This window comes from Ictidomys tridecemlineatus, chromosome 8 (assembly GCF_052094955.1).
Source record: "Ictidomys tridecemlineatus isolate mIctTri1 chromosome 8, mIctTri1.hap1, whole genome shotgun sequence".
Classification (NCBI taxonomy): domain Eukaryota; kingdom Metazoa; phylum Chordata; class Mammalia; order Rodentia; family Sciuridae; genus Ictidomys; species Ictidomys tridecemlineatus.
The window spans coordinates 33,863,727-33,881,039 of NC_135484.1; the positions used below are offsets into that span (position 1 = coordinate 33,863,727).

General features: G+C 34.1%; 1 protein-coding gene across 1 annotated transcript in view; it reads right to left on the reverse strand.

The window, feature by feature from the left end:
• Lama2 (laminin subunit alpha 2) overlaps positions 1-17,313 on the reverse strand; it is a 572,217-nt gene that overhangs the window by 60,038 nt on the left and 494,866 nt on the right. Inside the window, exons 42-45 of the mRNA XM_078019194.1 lie at positions 12,297-12,413; positions 10,450-10,632; positions 6,204-6,358; positions 440-583 (exon numbers count right to left, since the gene is read on the reverse strand). Of these exons, the coding sequence (XP_077875320.1) occupies positions 440-583; positions 6,204-6,358; positions 10,450-10,632; positions 12,297-12,413 (599 nt within the window). The remainder of the gene's footprint in view (positions 1-439; positions 584-6,203; positions 6,359-10,449; positions 10,633-12,296; positions 12,414-17,313) is intronic.

Here is a 17,313-nt window from a genome sequence, read left to right on the forward strand (position 1 = left end):
TTTGAGTCATAAAGTCAACATGAGTTAGAAGATTTTCATTGGTAAGAAATTAGGACATAATTTGCTATTTTAATTTTACTAATATGAACTTTCCTTGTAATTTCCCAGTTTGAAAAAAAAAAGCTTTATATCCACTAGCTCTTCTTTTTAAATAGCTAGATCTGAAAACATAATTCAAAGTAAATGCTGGCATACTAATAGATGAAAGCAAATATGCCTAAATATTGTAAAGAATTTTCTACTTATTTGCTTTGTAACTTCACGTGACACTTCAGAACTTCGTGTGGTGAGATTCTGAAGTTTTCAAATCTGAAAGGCTGGCTACCTTAGACACTGTTGGGACCATGTTATAAATTCTGTGATTTTCCCCTAACACCAGGGTTACCCTCTGACATTACATGTACACAGTAGACTAAAAATAGCTGAATATTAGACTTACAAATTTGGCACTTCCAAGATAAAAAAGGAGGTTGTCAGCAACGGCTGTCTTGACATTGACAATAATATTATTGTAGCTTCCTTTCTTGATTTCCGGCTTGTATGTTCGAATGCAGTCACCTCCGGAAGACACAGATACTTTGATCTTCAAGAAAAACAAGGTACAAAGACCTTAGACTAAATCTCTCAGGAAGTTTGAAGTAGCTCCCAAACAACCACAAACCCATCATCACTTTTTCTTTGAAGTTGTTTTTCAATCATCAGATAGTGTGATTAAGTGCCCATATGCAGACACCATCATGCTTACTAGTGAGGGCACAGAAGAGCAGCTCCCCACTCACACTTTGACAATGAGCTGTTCCCAGCACCTTGGCTTGTTAGCATGCTACTAGTTTTTGAAGCATGCAACTAACAAATTCTTCCCTTCATACCTGTCTCCTTTATGAATATAGGGACATTTTCAAAAGGGGGTTTTACGAGGAGCAGCTAATGGGAATGATCTTCATTAAGGTTGCTTAATGAAATTTTACAATTCAGGTTTCAGCAATTTGGGTATCATTTAAAGTAGAGAGCTATTTTTTCTTATTTTTCAAGAGGAAATTACCTCCCATGCTCTTACAGTTGAAAGAGGCCAAATAAATTTTGTTCTAGATGTTATAATAATAAGAAGGATATTAATCATTCCTCTCAGAACATACATCTCAGAATAAATTATACTTTTTTTATTAAAAAATGCCAAGAAATGAGATGGAAATAACTTCTAAAGGCTATCAGTACTAATGTATTTAACAGCTCCTTTTTCTTTTGAAACGTACTTTAAAAATTACTATGAATTTCTAAGAAAGGAATTCCTATGTGAATAGAATGACACTGTTTGTACCAATTTTTATCTACATTCAGGGAGCCTTTCTTCAATCACAAATAACACTACCTGATTATTCAATTTCATTTCCTTTGGGTCAGGTACAAAATCACCATTGAAGGGGTGCTTTTAGGACAGTCATGTAGTTGCTTGGTCTGAGAAGTTGCAACTTGGCTGATTAATGGTGCTCATAGGAGGAGGCAAAGAAAGGGCAAGGAACACAACCTCTTTTGCCACTGGTTCCAATGCCCAGCCTCAGGGAGCCTCTGGGCCCTCATTGGTAGTGAATTTCTGTTTTCTCTTTTCGTCTGGCATTTCATGCTACACATTTAGTTTTCACACTCAGAGCAAAACCAACTAGCACCGTGGTCACCCTCCTGGAAGGATGGTGCAGACTACAAACAAAATCGCCTAGGCCACCAAGCCAGTCTCCACGGGTCTACAGGAGTTTGATTAAGGTGTGAGGGTAGGAAGCCCTGGGGCCCCTCACAAAGGGTAGGGAAGGCTACACCCAGGAGGTGCTGGATGCAAAATTGTCTTGTTTTAAAAGGGAACACAAAGGAAGGATTTTTGGTTTTGACAAACAGGTAAATTCATATCCATTAAAGAATATCTGGGGTAGGGTAGAGCAGGGGTGCTGCTTTCCCACAGACATTAAATAAGTCACCTGTAATTGTATGATATGGTTGCCAAATCTGATCTGCTGACCTAAGTGCATGTCCACATAGAGGAAACAGGCACTGTTTCCTCCCCTACCAGGAAGAAATGAACTCCTAGAGCTCTGTGTGTGATGGCCTGTAGCTGGAACTGGAAAGATCTGTGAATCCTGCTTCTTAAACTACTGTCCCGTCCTGTCTTCCCCTCAGGATGTGGTTCAGGCTGCCAGAGGAGGAGTTCAGGACTAAGGGACCCTCTCTGGTGTTTGCTCTGTGTCCTGGACAGATTGCTTCTTGTTAGTGTGGTGTTCAGTGAGGAAGTGTGAGTTCTTTGCTTCACACGGGAATTTCCCTTCTACATATAGACTTGAGTAGGTGAATCAAAGTGAATAACAGAAAACCCTAACCAGGAAATAAGATGATTTTTACTATGGATGTCAATACTATAAAGCAGATGTGCAGTGGAAGCGGGCAGAACATATTATATGACAGAATAGCAGTTATGCAGAGTTGGAGATTGGAAGGATAAAGCAACACAAGAGAAAGACCATGTTGGAGAGAACAGGCAGGGAAAATGTAGTCCTCAGATATTTTTAGTGTTCAGGAAAAGGTGTAGGATGTAGTAAGTTTTTAGGAATTTGTAGCAACTGGACCAGAACCATCATAAGAGAAGACCTAGGCATTGAGCAAATTTAATATCTGAGGCAGACTTTAAGTACCAGTGATACCATAAGAGGATTAAAGAGAACAAGAAAACCAAGATCTAACTGCCATTCATGAGTAAAAGTGAAAAGAAACTGCTGTGCCTGACAGGAAATCATATCTAAATTCACAGCAGGGACAGATTAGTAAAAAGTAACTGTGTATAGTTTTTTTCCCCCTTTCTTCATAAATGCATTATAGGCTTAGCTATAGGGCCATATTATGACTAGTGTAATCATAAGTCATTTTTGTTTAAAGAACACATTTGAATGATACTCCTCATTTATCATTAAGGAAGAAAACACTGAATATATGTGGAATACGTGGCCACTGGGTCACAGGATGAATTTCAGGCTTTGCTTATTTATGCCTGGTAGAAATAATAGGAGATTACATGTTTGGTTAATTGAAAAGGAGTTTCCCAAGATGTAGAAGACAGAACACCGGTACTGACACCTAACTGAACTGATGAAGCTCCATCTGAGAATTCAAGTCAAGAGCATAGCCATTTTAAAACAAAAAAGTGTTTAATGTCATTAGGATTTTAAATTAATCTACTGTGCAGCATACTTTACATATCTAAATATATAGTTCTCTGAACAAAATGGCATTGCCATACCCCAAATGCCAGCAATTAATCTTGTACACTGATCTATGGTTCAACATTCATAACAATAAACATTCACACAGAAAACCCTCTGGATTTTCTGTTTTGGTTTCTGTTTTAGAATATACCTCGGTAACTGAAAAATTTAGGCAGTGAAAACTATCAGCAACCGGTCCATAACTACTAATTTCTCCTTTCAAATACTTTGTATTTTGATTTTTAAGTATAGGTATGTGTTTTAACTAACTTAAAACTAGTGAATCAAAGTACAATATCTATACATTTATTTAGAAGGAACCTCTGGAAAAAGGGGAGAGATTTTTGAAATATGATCATTGTGTTAGGATGTTTGGCTCTATGGGCTGTTGTATTTATAATATGTTTCCTTAGTAACACTTCTGAAAAAAATCGCTAAGTGTTAGATATTTCTGGGCATTTTTGATATAGCATTCTTTACCAGTTAATCATTATGAACTCAATTAAACATTATTGACTATCCCATTATTATATCTATTGAATTTTCATTGCATTTTTTCATCTAGTAACTAGGGCATTCATTTAAAAAGAGTATCATCTGCTCTATATTAAATTCAACAAATTAAAACAGAGCTGCTTTAAAAATATCTTTAATATCTTAATTAAGAAAAGTCTTTCTTAATTTCAAGATCAAATATATGTTAGGGTCAAATCCAGACACCCATGCCAAGTTGCAAATATATTTATAAATCAGAAAATATAATCTTTAGTTCATATACAAGTCATTTGAAATACATTTGATACTTGCATTTTTCTAATATTTCACCAAAAGTTAGGCATTTTGTTGTAACTTCCACTTGCAAAAGTGAAAAAAAAAACTTTCTTGAAAGACATGGACAATGTTTACTTATTCTAGCACTGCTTTGTACTTTTATTTCACTTTGGACTTTGGCATAGTTAATATGCTCACATGTGAGAATTTTGATTTTGTGGGGAGAAGAGGCAAATCATTCATGACTGATAAATCTATGGGCAGATTTTTAAGTTTCTTAAAATGAAAAAATAATAAAAATATTAAAATTTCTTCACTTGGCGACTAAATCAGAAAATGGCTAAATGTGTAATCCGCAGGCACATATTTACTATTATCTTTTTCTCTAAGATAACATTGCAAAACACCTATAGAAGTGATACAACAAGTTCTTCCTATTGCTCTTGCTGCACTTGGGTCCTTCTTTCTAGTTTTTCTCACCTGTCTCAAAAACTATTTCTTTGTTGTGCTCAAAAAATGTTCAGTTTATCCAATGAGAGTTATCCCGAGTACACTTGTTGCCAAATTATAGATACTGCTTTATTTATCATTTAAAGATTCATAAGACCTGGCTTCCATTGACCTTTCCAATTTAATGTTCACTTTACCAATTATGCACTATCTCTTGACCAAGTAGAATGCTTTTTTTATGGAGTGGTCCTGAAACTTGCTTCTCTCTCTGTCTTGGCTCAAGCCATTCCCTAGTTTCCCTTGTGTTCCTGCCCTCCCACCACCCAGCACTATCCCACTTCAAGGCCAGGCTGAAATCCTTCCCTTTGGGAAATCTTTTGAATCTCCCAGAAGTGACTTATTCTCTTTAGAATTGTGAAAGCTCTTCCCATGCATGGCTCATGTACATGGCCCAACATTTTGCATCATCTTAAAGGTTGCTTGCATTCATGTCATATTTCTTCTTCTACATTATAAACTTTGAGAGTGCAAGACCTGCCCCTCTCATCTTGGTATATCTCACAGCAAGTGGCACTGAACATAAGAGATGCTTTTTCTGCTTTGGTTAAATCTTAGCAAAACTCTAAATTCTGCAAAATCTAGTTATCTTTTAACCTCATATTTTACGTACATAATGATCATCTGCCGACCACACTAGTTTTCTTATTATAGTTGAATATATGATTTCTCAGATCCTATCACTGCCTCCTTTACTCTCATCTTATGTAACAACATCTTCATTAGTCATTTTGTCATTTTCTTAGTTTTCTTTACAGTCAGTCATGAGTTCCTTTTCAAAGTTCACCTTGAACTTATTGCTGTGGCCTTGTTTAGAATTATTAGTCATGTATGAAGGGGAAAAGAAATACTGTCATTCAAGTATTATATTCTTGGACACTACTAAAAATTATATAAATTGATGAATTAATAAAATGCTTTTCTAATCATCCTAGCTCTGAAGTTGTTAAAAAATGTTTTTTTGAGATGAAATACTTATGAATCTAAAAAGGTTTAAGTTGAAGCCTGATAACATAAAATCTGTATTTTTAAAAATTATTATTTCTAAAATCATTAGGTACATGAAGTTTCACATTGGTACTTAATATCCTGGTTCTTTAATATGAGACTTTCTAGAAAGTTGTGCTTCTTTCTATCTTAATAGTCTTCACATTGGATAAATATAGAGCAAAATTTTAAGACATTTAAGATATTTCCTAATCTTTCTTTGAAATAAAAAATACATATATATTACTAAAAAATAATTTTTATCATTGCTTGTACTCAGATGAAATAATACATTTTATATAAACCATGGTTCCTCTCTGCTGTTTCTCTGCATTTCCTTCATCCAGGACACAACCTCACAGATTGGCTTTTTTGCTTATCAAGAGTAAGGCATTCTCATCAATGTCTTGTTAGCAGTCAATAATAAGATCTTCATTGTTGCTATTTATTTGATTAATTCAAATATAATAAAATATGCCAGAATCCCTAATTCTAAAAAGTGATTATCATTCTCGTGAAATGTCTTTTGACATTTGTAGAAAACTATCTAACTTCCCTTTTTCTGTCCTCTTTAGTTTCAAGTTAAAGGAAGAGTCAGAGATCATTCAATAGGATAAATTGGGGGAGGACTTCCCCTTGGGGAATAATACTAACAATCAAAATAAGTTACTGGTTCTGAAAATAAAGAGAGCTTACAGAATTGGCTTGTTTCCGGGCTTGATTTATCAGTTCCTTGATCTCAGAGATGTTTTTCTTCAGGTTATCCTCAAGTTCCTTGATGGGTTTCAGTTTATCTATCAGCCGATCAGCTTCTTGTTCTAGATTTTTCACAGTGGCATCTGCATCTGCAACTGCACAGAACAAATTAATGTGTGCATACACACACACACACACACACACACACACACACACACAGTGAAATTAGAATGGTAGTATGTTTAACTAAGCAATCTCATCTTATCCATGTGACAAAGCAAGGCAGTGGCTGTCAAAGCAAAGTGTGTGATGGCAAATGTAGGTATTTTAGTTGAGACTCAAGCAGGCCAGAGGTGGTATTAAAGTTTTTGGCTTTGGAATGAAGCTGAAAATTAGCACTGAAGATAGAAAATTCGATGAACTTAATTCAATGCTTCATTTTTTAGCTTTAGCCAAAAAGCTAACCTTTATAGAATAGAACTTCAGTCATTGAAGAAGGAAAATGAAAGTGTCTTTAAAATGTCACCAAGTCTGTCCAAGCCCCAACTGTTTTTTAATCAGGTTTATCACACAAAATTGGTTTTCTTTCTTTTTCTGTCTTTCTCTGCACATCTTGAACAGAGAAGCTATAAATGTGGCTTAAAGAACATTTTGATGTTGAACAACCCTGAGACTAGAGGGCTATGTTACACTTTAATTAAATCTTTCAAGTTGTGGTTCAATTTCATTTTGAAGAATAGTTGATTATCCTGCACTATATATTAGGTTGAACCATATTAAACTGCTGTTTTTTTAGGTTAAAGAAAAAGATCAAATATTGGCAATTTCAAAAGTTTGAACCCTGAAATAGTTGAAGGTTATCAGTGATCCATAGACTTCGAGTATGTTCTTTTCATAGAGGGCATATAACAAACGGAAAACTAATTATTCTATCTCTATGATGCTGGCAGTCTTATTCAAACTATGTCAGTTATTATCTGATTGAACATGTATTGTTCCACTTTCTGTCATTGTAATCCTGATGAAAAAGTGAAGTTGCTTAAAGTTCAAGGCTGTCTGTGCTAAACCTAATGATCAGCTCTCTGGCTGACACTGGACCACTGAGACCCAACCCTCAGCATTGAATCAAATGTGCTCAAATGGAAGTAAATTATTATTTTAGAACTAGGTTTTAGAACTAGGTTTTGAACTCATGCTCAAAAAACTGAATTATATTGTTATTGTGTTTAAAACAACATTAAGACTATTCTTAGCTTTAACTCCAAAAGCTGCTAGATAAATCCTTGAGTATTTTGTTTCTGAACTGCAGGTTTATGTGGGTCTAAGCCCTTGTTGGATAATTGTGTAGACAACATATCCTGGCTACTCCTTAGTTTTGTGCACTTTAATAAACTATTTGTTCTTTTTCTCTTCTTTTTAATTCTCCAATATTATTCTGATTTTAAAAATTACTCTAGAATTGAGGACCATTGATTTAAATTTAGATTCACAAGTAAGAGAAAGAAGGTGTTAAGCAGAGATTACTTAAGCATAGGTCAAAAATAGATCCTTTTCTTCTAAAGTTCCCAGAAACTCACATCAACTGCTTCAAAATGGGATCTGGAGATTTTATTTCCCCCATTCTCTTCTATCTTGTGAAATAGTTAGAGTCATATGGCAACTACCTTCCTGAAGGTCTGAAAAATAAATCATCTCTGATACTGAGTCTGATGCTTTCTTGTACAGTAGTGTTTGAAAACGTTCTCACTTTAACTTCTGAAGAGAAATTTTAATAAAGTTGATGTTTCTCTAGAAGATTTTATCTAGGTTATAATTTATTAGCCTAGAGTATTTGACACATACTCTTATGTGTCAAATTTCCTCTGTGGTCTTGTTATATCTCAGTTAGAAATTTGCCTATTTGTAATTTATTTTTCTTGATTAAACCTATCATTTATTTTTTAATCTTTATTTTCCTAAATATCTCTTGGATGTCTCAGTTCTATTATTTCTGTTGTTTAATTATTAACGTTTTCACCTTGTTTTTTATGTCAATTTTAGCTTTTTCTAACCCACTGAGCTGGTTTCTTAAAATTGTTTATTTCAATGCTGGTTTCAATTGCTCTCAATTTGATTTTGATACAATGGATTTTGTTACTATTATATTTCTAGTATTCCTCAGTTTTACTTTTAACTTTAAAATATGAGATGTTTGAGAGAATATGTTTATATCATAGTAGTTGCTCATTTATTAAGATCTCATTTTGGTGCTTCTTCAAATACAGTTCTTTAGAAGTTGAGAAGAATTACTCATAAGGATGGGGAATAGAATATTTGTCACCAACAACAAAGACCTAATGGTGTATTTTAATCTGCGGCAAGTAAGTCATTTGAGCTTCTGTGGCTGAATTTTGTTATTATAATTGCCTTCTATCTGTGAAGGAATTCAGTTTTCCATATTATGTAGATATCATATAGATATTTTACTCATTTTTTTCATAATGTCATTAAAAACATTTTATATCAAATATACGTACCTACTATCCTTATATAAAGGAAGATTCTGTGTGTGTGTGTGTGTGTACCTAGCATTAATATGATGAGAGTGGAAAGAACAGCTATGTAAAGTTCAAAACAGCACAAAACATGGTCACATGCAAAGCTAAAGCTTTTTGTGATAGGCAGTGAAGCATAAAAGTTGGTAAAAGTGCCCAAGTAAACATATACATACTGATTTCTGCAGGTAATTTCATATGGAAGTAAAACAAAAAGAAATTAGAAAATTCATGAGAACATATTTTGTATTGATATTATCAAAGTAGTAACATCACAAACAACGTTGCTTTCCAGGACAGGTACTAATTACAAATGCACCCTATTTTATATCAAATGAGTGTTATGAAATAAAAAGTATACAACGATATGCCATTTAGCAGACTCTTGTTCATATTAAAAGAATTGTTCCTTTCATGTTTAAATAAGATAGAAAACACAAAATTTAATTAATATTCGCATATAATTATTTCTCTTAGCAGATAATGTAAAAGAAAATGTGAGGTGTATTATCAAAAGCCACTAGTTGAGAATCAATCTAAAACAGAATGAACTGATATATTATAAAATGAATCCATAGTAGTATTTACTTAAAATGCATTTTCCCTCATTTTGAGGGAAATGTTATATAACATGCATCATTATTTAGATCAAATCTTTGACCTGTAAAAGAGGCTATCTCTGGATTTACATTTAAAAAATTGAAAACCTTTCTATCCCCCCATCCTTTTTTTTTTTTCCTTTGAAGAAATAGCAAGGAATGGGATCTTCTGCTTCTTAGCTCTGAAGTTCACGTGCCATGTGTCTGTGCTCCTCCTTGCTCATGATGGAGTCAGGAGTCTCCTCAAGACCCCCATTCACAGCACTGGCACCATAGTTTCTATTATTCTATTCTGAGCATTTGAGTTGAGCTGACGGTGCTGAAATCAGCACCCTGCCCCATTCAAACATCACCTGGATTGTATGGCACATAACGTCAACCAGAATGTTTTTGTTATTGCACTCTCAAGTGCCTTGCTATTCTGTGGAAATGTTAGTATATAAAGAGGGGAAGTCTCTTGGAGGTGGAAAGTACAAAAGCATAAGTAACTGTCCTGATAAAAACATACTCTAAGATAATGTCTAATCACTTGATAGGGATGAAAAAAAAATCCATGTCAATGTTTATAGACTCTATTTAACTACAAATATAAATTAAACTGGATACATCCTTCTTTCCTAGAAATGCTTAATAATTAAATCTAAATAATAAAATATTAAAAATTGTAAATGTTCACACAGTTCAAGCTAATATGATTTTCATTCCCTGTTCTAACAGGCCTGAGAAATGAGCCTGCTCCTCAAGCTCTATGCTCCATGAAACTCGGCTAGTTCTGAGTGTAGCGTTTCCTGAAAACAACTGTATTTTCAGTTACTCTAATAGATTTAAAAAGTATTTAGCATGTCTACATCAAATATCATACAGACTTTGGGAAGTCCTAATCTCCTCTTGATTGGACAAAATCTAGATGAAAAAAGGCACCAGGGCAGAGTTGGGAGACTTGGATTCTTTGGTTCTTGAAGGGCAGGGCACTCCATCTACTGTGCCCAGACTAGGATTGAGAGGGCAGACTACAGCACCATGAGAGTCTTCCCAGCTCTACCATTTGAGTTGAGGATACTACAGTGTGAAGAAATAAATAACATTATCGCAGTGAAAAAAAGGAGATCTTACTGTTCTTGGAAGGATCTTTTATCACCGCATTCGTTTTGGCCACGCTATCTGCTAGTTTATTGTAATTTTGCTTCAGGCCATCCAGGTTCTGGTGGAGCTCTTTAATCTGAGCCAGTACATCTTTGGCCGTGTCGTTGGCTTGTCTGGCTTTGTCCTTAACAGCTTGCAGTTTAGCGGCTGTGTCTGTCAAGCAGAAGAAGGTATGAAAGGCAAAACAATGGGTCTGGAGCTGGTGGTTTAATCCATGCTTGTCAAAGCTTGGCTGCGGCGGGCTGACCTCAGGGACACATTTACAAAGGGGAGAGGATGAACTCTGTCTCATTTGGTTGTAGCAAATGAAGCAAATTTTTTAGCTAAATTAAATTTTCTCAGGGACCTTTGCTATGAATACCTGATTAGCTTTTAATATAGTAAAATGATTATTCTAAATGTTCATTGTATAAGGGCATATTGTGATTCGCTGCTGAACATATTAAAAAGAGAAATTCATCCACGTGAGTCATATAGCTTCATCAAAACCAGGCTTAAGTTTTAATCTGTATTTCCAGAGGGGAGAAATGAATGTGTTTCATTTTTAGGATAGAGAGACTTTTTCAGGAATGCAAGATCATGCATTTGTGTATATTTTTATGTTGTCAGCACTAAAAAAAATTTTTTTTGATGGAATTGGGAATTAACCTAGGGGTGCTTTGCTACCTGAGCTGCATCCCAAGTCCTTTTTATTTTTTATATTGATGCAGTGTCCTGCTAAGTTGCCCAGGCTGGCCTCAAACTTACAATCCTTTTGCTTTGAACTCCCATGTTGCTGAGATTACAGCTGTGTACCATCCCACCCTGCTCTGAGCATTGGAAATTTTCTAGGCACTTATTACTGCAGAAACAACCTGAAATTTTGAAAAGCTGCTTTACAGTATTTTAGTGTTAAAGTAAAAACCATTTAAACTTTAATATTTCCTATGTTGTATAAATTTGTGTATTTATTTTCTGATCATAATTTATACAGTAAAACATATTGAACATATGAATGCACATAGTGTGGGTTAGCACTTAAGACCACAGGCTCTGAAGTAGAACATCAAGGTTCATATATCATAAATGTTACTTAAACAATGTCTTTCAGTATCTCTTGTCTCAGTTTCTCACTTGGAAAGTGAAATTATAAATGCTATTCACATTGTGGAATTAATATAAAGGATTAGATACATGTAACATTGGCATATTGTGTAAACACTCAATAAATGTTTATGACTTTTATTATTATTGTATCATGTGACTAAAATATAAATATAATATCCCTAAAAGAATATGTGCTTTCATAATACCTAGACATAATTTCAATAGTTCTAAAGATAGAGAGATAATATGGGCATGGTTTGACCACCAATGCTTTTGAAAGCTAGAACAGCTAAGGAGTTGAATTTTGCGAGCACAGATTTATGGAAGGGCAACAGACTCTCATCTAAGATGGTAGGTACTGTAATAAACTGAGATGTTGTTGTAGTACATGGAGATTGTAAAGAACAGTATCTATATGATTTTATTCTTTCCCACTAATACAAGATTTCTTGGGCTGAAACATGGAAGACAATTTAATAATAATGTGTCTATATCTTTCTTTCTATAACATTCCTCTAGATGCCAAATAAAGGCAATAAAAGATAAATAACATCGTAATGTTAAATGTGACTTTGTTTCTCATTCTTAAAAGGAACAATTCGTAGGTAAGAAAACCAGCATCTAATTTCCTGACGTTAGTACAAGTGAAATGTTAGAAGAATGGTGAAAGTGAACTATGTTCTCCAAAAGTTCAGGTAAAATGACACTTGTTCAGTGTGCTGAATGCATACCATTTGGAATGGCTGATAACTTTCCCAAAGTGTCATTCAAAGCTCTCAGGAGATCACCATTTCTGTCTTCAGCATTCTCTAACCTGGTTGTCAAATCATTTAGATGGTCATTATTTTCTGTGAATAGGGAAAAACAAAAAAAAGAAAAAAAAACAATTTTAATTGCCTATGAGCTTATTCTTGGATGTACAATTTCAGGTTATTCAATACAAAATTAATAAAAAACACCTCAGTGTAATTAGTTTATTGTCATCTATCCACAAATATGTTTCCAATCAAATATAAAATACATGAATTTACAATCACTTGATGTTTTAGCATGTTTAATGATTATATTTTCTTCTTGATATCCAACATCCTTCTGATTTAATTTGATGGCTTCCTATGGATAAATACCCTGTAAGAGTCAGTCTTTTGATGCATTTGTAATGTTACCCTCTTGATATCATTCCTCTTATTTTCACTTACTCAAAAATTTTTATTACCCAAATGGATCACAGATTTGCTTTTTAAGATTTCATATATGATTGTTAAACAGATTCTCTTATTTTAGTAAATACTACTATTAGTATTTATTTGAAACAGATAAAAATCAAAAGAAGGAAAAAACAACTCATATTTGATGACTCTAATTTTTCATACAGAAAGTGGTATTTTTAAAAATTGCCTCAAATGGACTTTGTATAGGTAGGTCTTCTTGGTACTTTAGAATATGCTTTATTTAACACTGAAAATATGATATACAAATGATAACTCAATAATATCAGTGTAAATTTTCCAGCTTCTTTCTGCTAGTTTTTAACATTTTCTAGATATTCCATTAGTTTATATTGTAGTAATAATTAAGCATTTTAGAATTTCAGTGTTAAAAACATAAAAAAGTGAAAACTATGAAGTCATTTGGGGGAAAGAAAAAATAGATTCAATTTGTTTATATGAAATGTCAGTTTAGAAATCTTACTTCATTATGCATCAAACTTTAAGTATATCTAAAGACTGAAATGGAGTGAATCATCTGTCTCCTTCTCTTATTAGTGAACCATGGAATGAAAAACAAAATGTGTAAAATACTATGCTTCTCAAAATATTATTTATTTCTACTGACTCGATAAAGCAGACCATTTCTTGATGATATTTTTAGTAGCTTATTATGTCATCATATTTGTTTCCTGGGGTGATGTATGCTAATTATTTAAATTAGCTCCACAGAATGCAAAAATGTAAATAAGTCTCCATATAAAGAGGGAAACTGAAAAAAGAAAAAAAAAAATACCAAGACAAGAAGGTACCCCTGTCTCTCCTGTACAGGACTGGCCAATATTTAGTAATAGACATGGCCAATGGTCAATGAGTGAGTGTCCTGGACCCCATGTTGTGCTTGTCATTTTTTGTGGGTTGTTTTACTTCATCCTTATAATAACTTAACAAAAACCAGGGATGAGAAGAGCAGGCTCATTGCGTAATAATGCTCCTTCTACCTCCACTCATGCCCCCAACCTTTTTTCTTCTCTTTTCCCCTCCCTCTCCTTTCTCTTTTATTGTCTGAAAACATTGGTCATGGTTATAGAAAATCATAGGAGACTTACACAAACATTGTCCCTATGCAAAGGTGATAGGTAATATATGCAGTGTTCCATGTTTTGGAGGATAATGGGTAAAATATAGGAATAGGTCGTTCACAACAAAATAAAAAGAAGGAATTGTCAAAATAAAAAAAAAGCACAATATTATCATTAAAAAACTGTAAAGCAAATGAAAAACAAGGTATCATTTCTCATCTTCCAGACTGGGAAAAATTAAATTTCTGAAATTATCAGGTGAGAATTGATGCTATTGTTTTAAGTGCAATTTAATTAAATATTAGAATTTTAAATAGACATGTAATTTGGTATGACAGTTCTACTGACAGGAATTTATCCTATGATATATTTGTAAAGTCATATCAAGGTTTATATTCTGGGATATATATTAGATCTTTATTTGTCACAGCAAAAAAAAAATTTTAAATTTCCACTATTAGAGTATTGTCTATATTGGTTCAGCATATCCTACAATGGTATGTAGGAAGCAAACTTTAACAAGAATTAGAAGAGTAAATGTGGGTATACAATGATCTTTAACACCTTTCCTGAAAATGGTGGTTGGTGGGAGATAGGTTGTGACAAATGTACCCAAAACCATTGACTGTGCTCATAGTTTATAGAAACTATGAAGGACTGAGACACTTAATGGTGGAGAAGATTGTAGTGTCCTACAACCACTCATTTTATAATTGCCTGTAATAATAAAATGATTTTCTCTGTGCATATATTTCTCTTGCTTTATTTAGAAAAAAATACTTAAGCAAACTGAATTGAGGAAGAATGCCATTTGTCATCTTGGTGTTATCTGCCCATGTCAGGACTCTTGTTTTTACCACTTTTCTGGCACCCAGAGTGCGCAGACCAGGAGAGGATATGTTCCTCAGAATAGAACCAGACTATCTTGATGTGATTGTGTGCCCGCCCCTGCCAGAGGTAGTGCATCTGGTTCATCGGAGATGCTCCACTGGCAGGCAGGCCACTTGCAGCTGGGTAATAATCCTGGCCTTTACTGTCCTTCCTCTAGGAGGAACAGCAAAGGGGAAGGAAGACAGAGGATTCTGAACTCTCAATGTTCTGAATGTGAAGAGTAGTAGACATGTTAATTAGAGCTACATCCCACTTCATACAAAGGGTTTATAGGCAGACTGATTAAACCATTGTCATACTACACATAAAACCATGATTATATCACAGATTATACTAATGTATGTACATAATGTTGTTTAAAGTGCCTGCCAAAGACTTGATATTACAGAAAAACAAAGCATAAAATTATAGGGCAAAATAAGGTTCTAAAACATCAATATGTCTGTTTCAGTCATTAATGTATTATTATTTCCAATTCTAGTCCCTCTAAATATGTTTTGCAAGTGATTTAATTTTCTCCTCTGTCAATCACAATTCATCTCTCTTTTAATACTTCTGTTATTTTCACTGCTTATTCTAAAATAAAATCTTTGGATAGATTACCAAAAAGTATACTTTTGGAAATAAAGCAGTCTGATTATGACTGTGATTTCTACACAAATTCCTTGAGAATACAAGGCTGCTCTTTTAATAATAACTTGGAAGTCTTCATCAATTACGGACATAGAACTGTAGAAATTTCAATTCCCAGCTTCTTGATTGGATTTGATTTTTTTAAATAATGAAGTATTCAAATGCTCTGGCAAGCAAGATATTCACATACAGGGAAAAATCATCAATTTAAAGGGCATCACCAAATTTATACCATTTTCTGCATTCTGATAGCAAATGCTAGTGGAACAATCAGGCCAATTATTCAGAAGAGAGAATGACCTGAAGATTATTTTTACTGCTGTCCTTCAAATTTCAAAGCAATAATTTTTATCTTTTTCTGTGCTGGAAAATTAAAATGAATATGTTCTGACCCTATTCTGATTTTTATGTCTTAGAGATCTGACTCTGATTCTTTCTTAATTTATCTTTTCTTACACTGATCATTTATTTCTTAAGTAGTTTCTAGAATTTCTGATACAAAGTCTAAACATTTTGTATCTCTGGAAATAGCATTGGGTGAGTAGGTAGAAGCTGTGTACAAAAAAGAATGATAGATTTTGAAATGGAAAACTAACAAAACCTACAGCAAAGAAAAAAATTAGATTAAGAAGTCTTTCAGTATTGGTTTCAAGGGAAAATAGATAAGATACAGTGTACTCATAACTCAAAAATATAAGGAAGAATGCTTGTGGTTCGTTTGAATTTTAACATGACTGAAGCAACATAATTATTGAGAGTTAAAAGAAATTCTAACATAATTCTTTACTTTCAATTTCTAGAGAGCAAGAAAAGAATTCAATTTATTATCTTCAGCTACATTTTGTAGGATTTTGTCTCCGTATTTTTTGCTGAAACAACAACAATGGCAGTAGCCCTGCCAGTCCATCTTCTCTCTAAAGGCCTCATTCATTACACCTCAAAGACTACACATGTGTACTTCTTTAGCTATGGCTCTCCTATGCTTACCCTGTCATCACCCTTCAGAAGACAAAGGTTAAGAAATGGGTGTGACAAAGATAAGGCTAATAAATCAAGGGAGGAGACAAAGCAGAACAGCCAGGATAGACTGTGAATGTGTCTGATGACATGATTTCCCTCTCATGCACAACCAGAAGTACTACAAGGCAGTCATATCCCTACTAAAAAGCATTAGAGTTCAAAGTCACTTTCACTGTCCATAAACATCTACTCATATGCCATGTTCCTGGCATGGTGGTAAATATGAGTCACAGTGCAGTTAAATCAGAACTGGTGACACAGTGACACGGATCTATGTTATATTCAATCTCAAGAAAACAACCAACCAACCAACAAACAACCCAATTAACTAAATGGGCTAAGGAACTGAACAGACACTTCACAGAAGAAAAAATACAATCGATCAACAAATACATGAAAAAATGTTCAACACCTCTAGCAATTAGGAAATACGAATAAAACTAAGATTCCATTTCATTGCCGTCAGAATGGCAATTATAAAGAATGCAAACAATAACAAATGTTGGTGAGGATGTCAGGGGGAAAAGTACACTCCTACACTGCTGGTGGGACTGCAAATTGGTGCAAACACTCTGGATAGCAGTATGGAGATTCCTCAGAAAACTAGGAATGGAACCATCATTTGACCCAGCTATCCCACTCCTCGATTGATATCTAAAGGACTTAAAATCAGTATATGAAGGTGATGTAGCCATATCAACGTTTATAGCAGCTGAATTCATAATAGCTAAACTATGAAACCAATCTAGGTTCCCTTCAACAGATGCATAGATAAAGAAAATGTGATACACACACACACACACACACACACACACACATAATGGCATATTACTCAGCCTTAAAGAAGAATGAAATTACGACATTTTCTGGTAATGAATGGAACTGGAGAATATTATGCTAAGCAAAATAAGTCA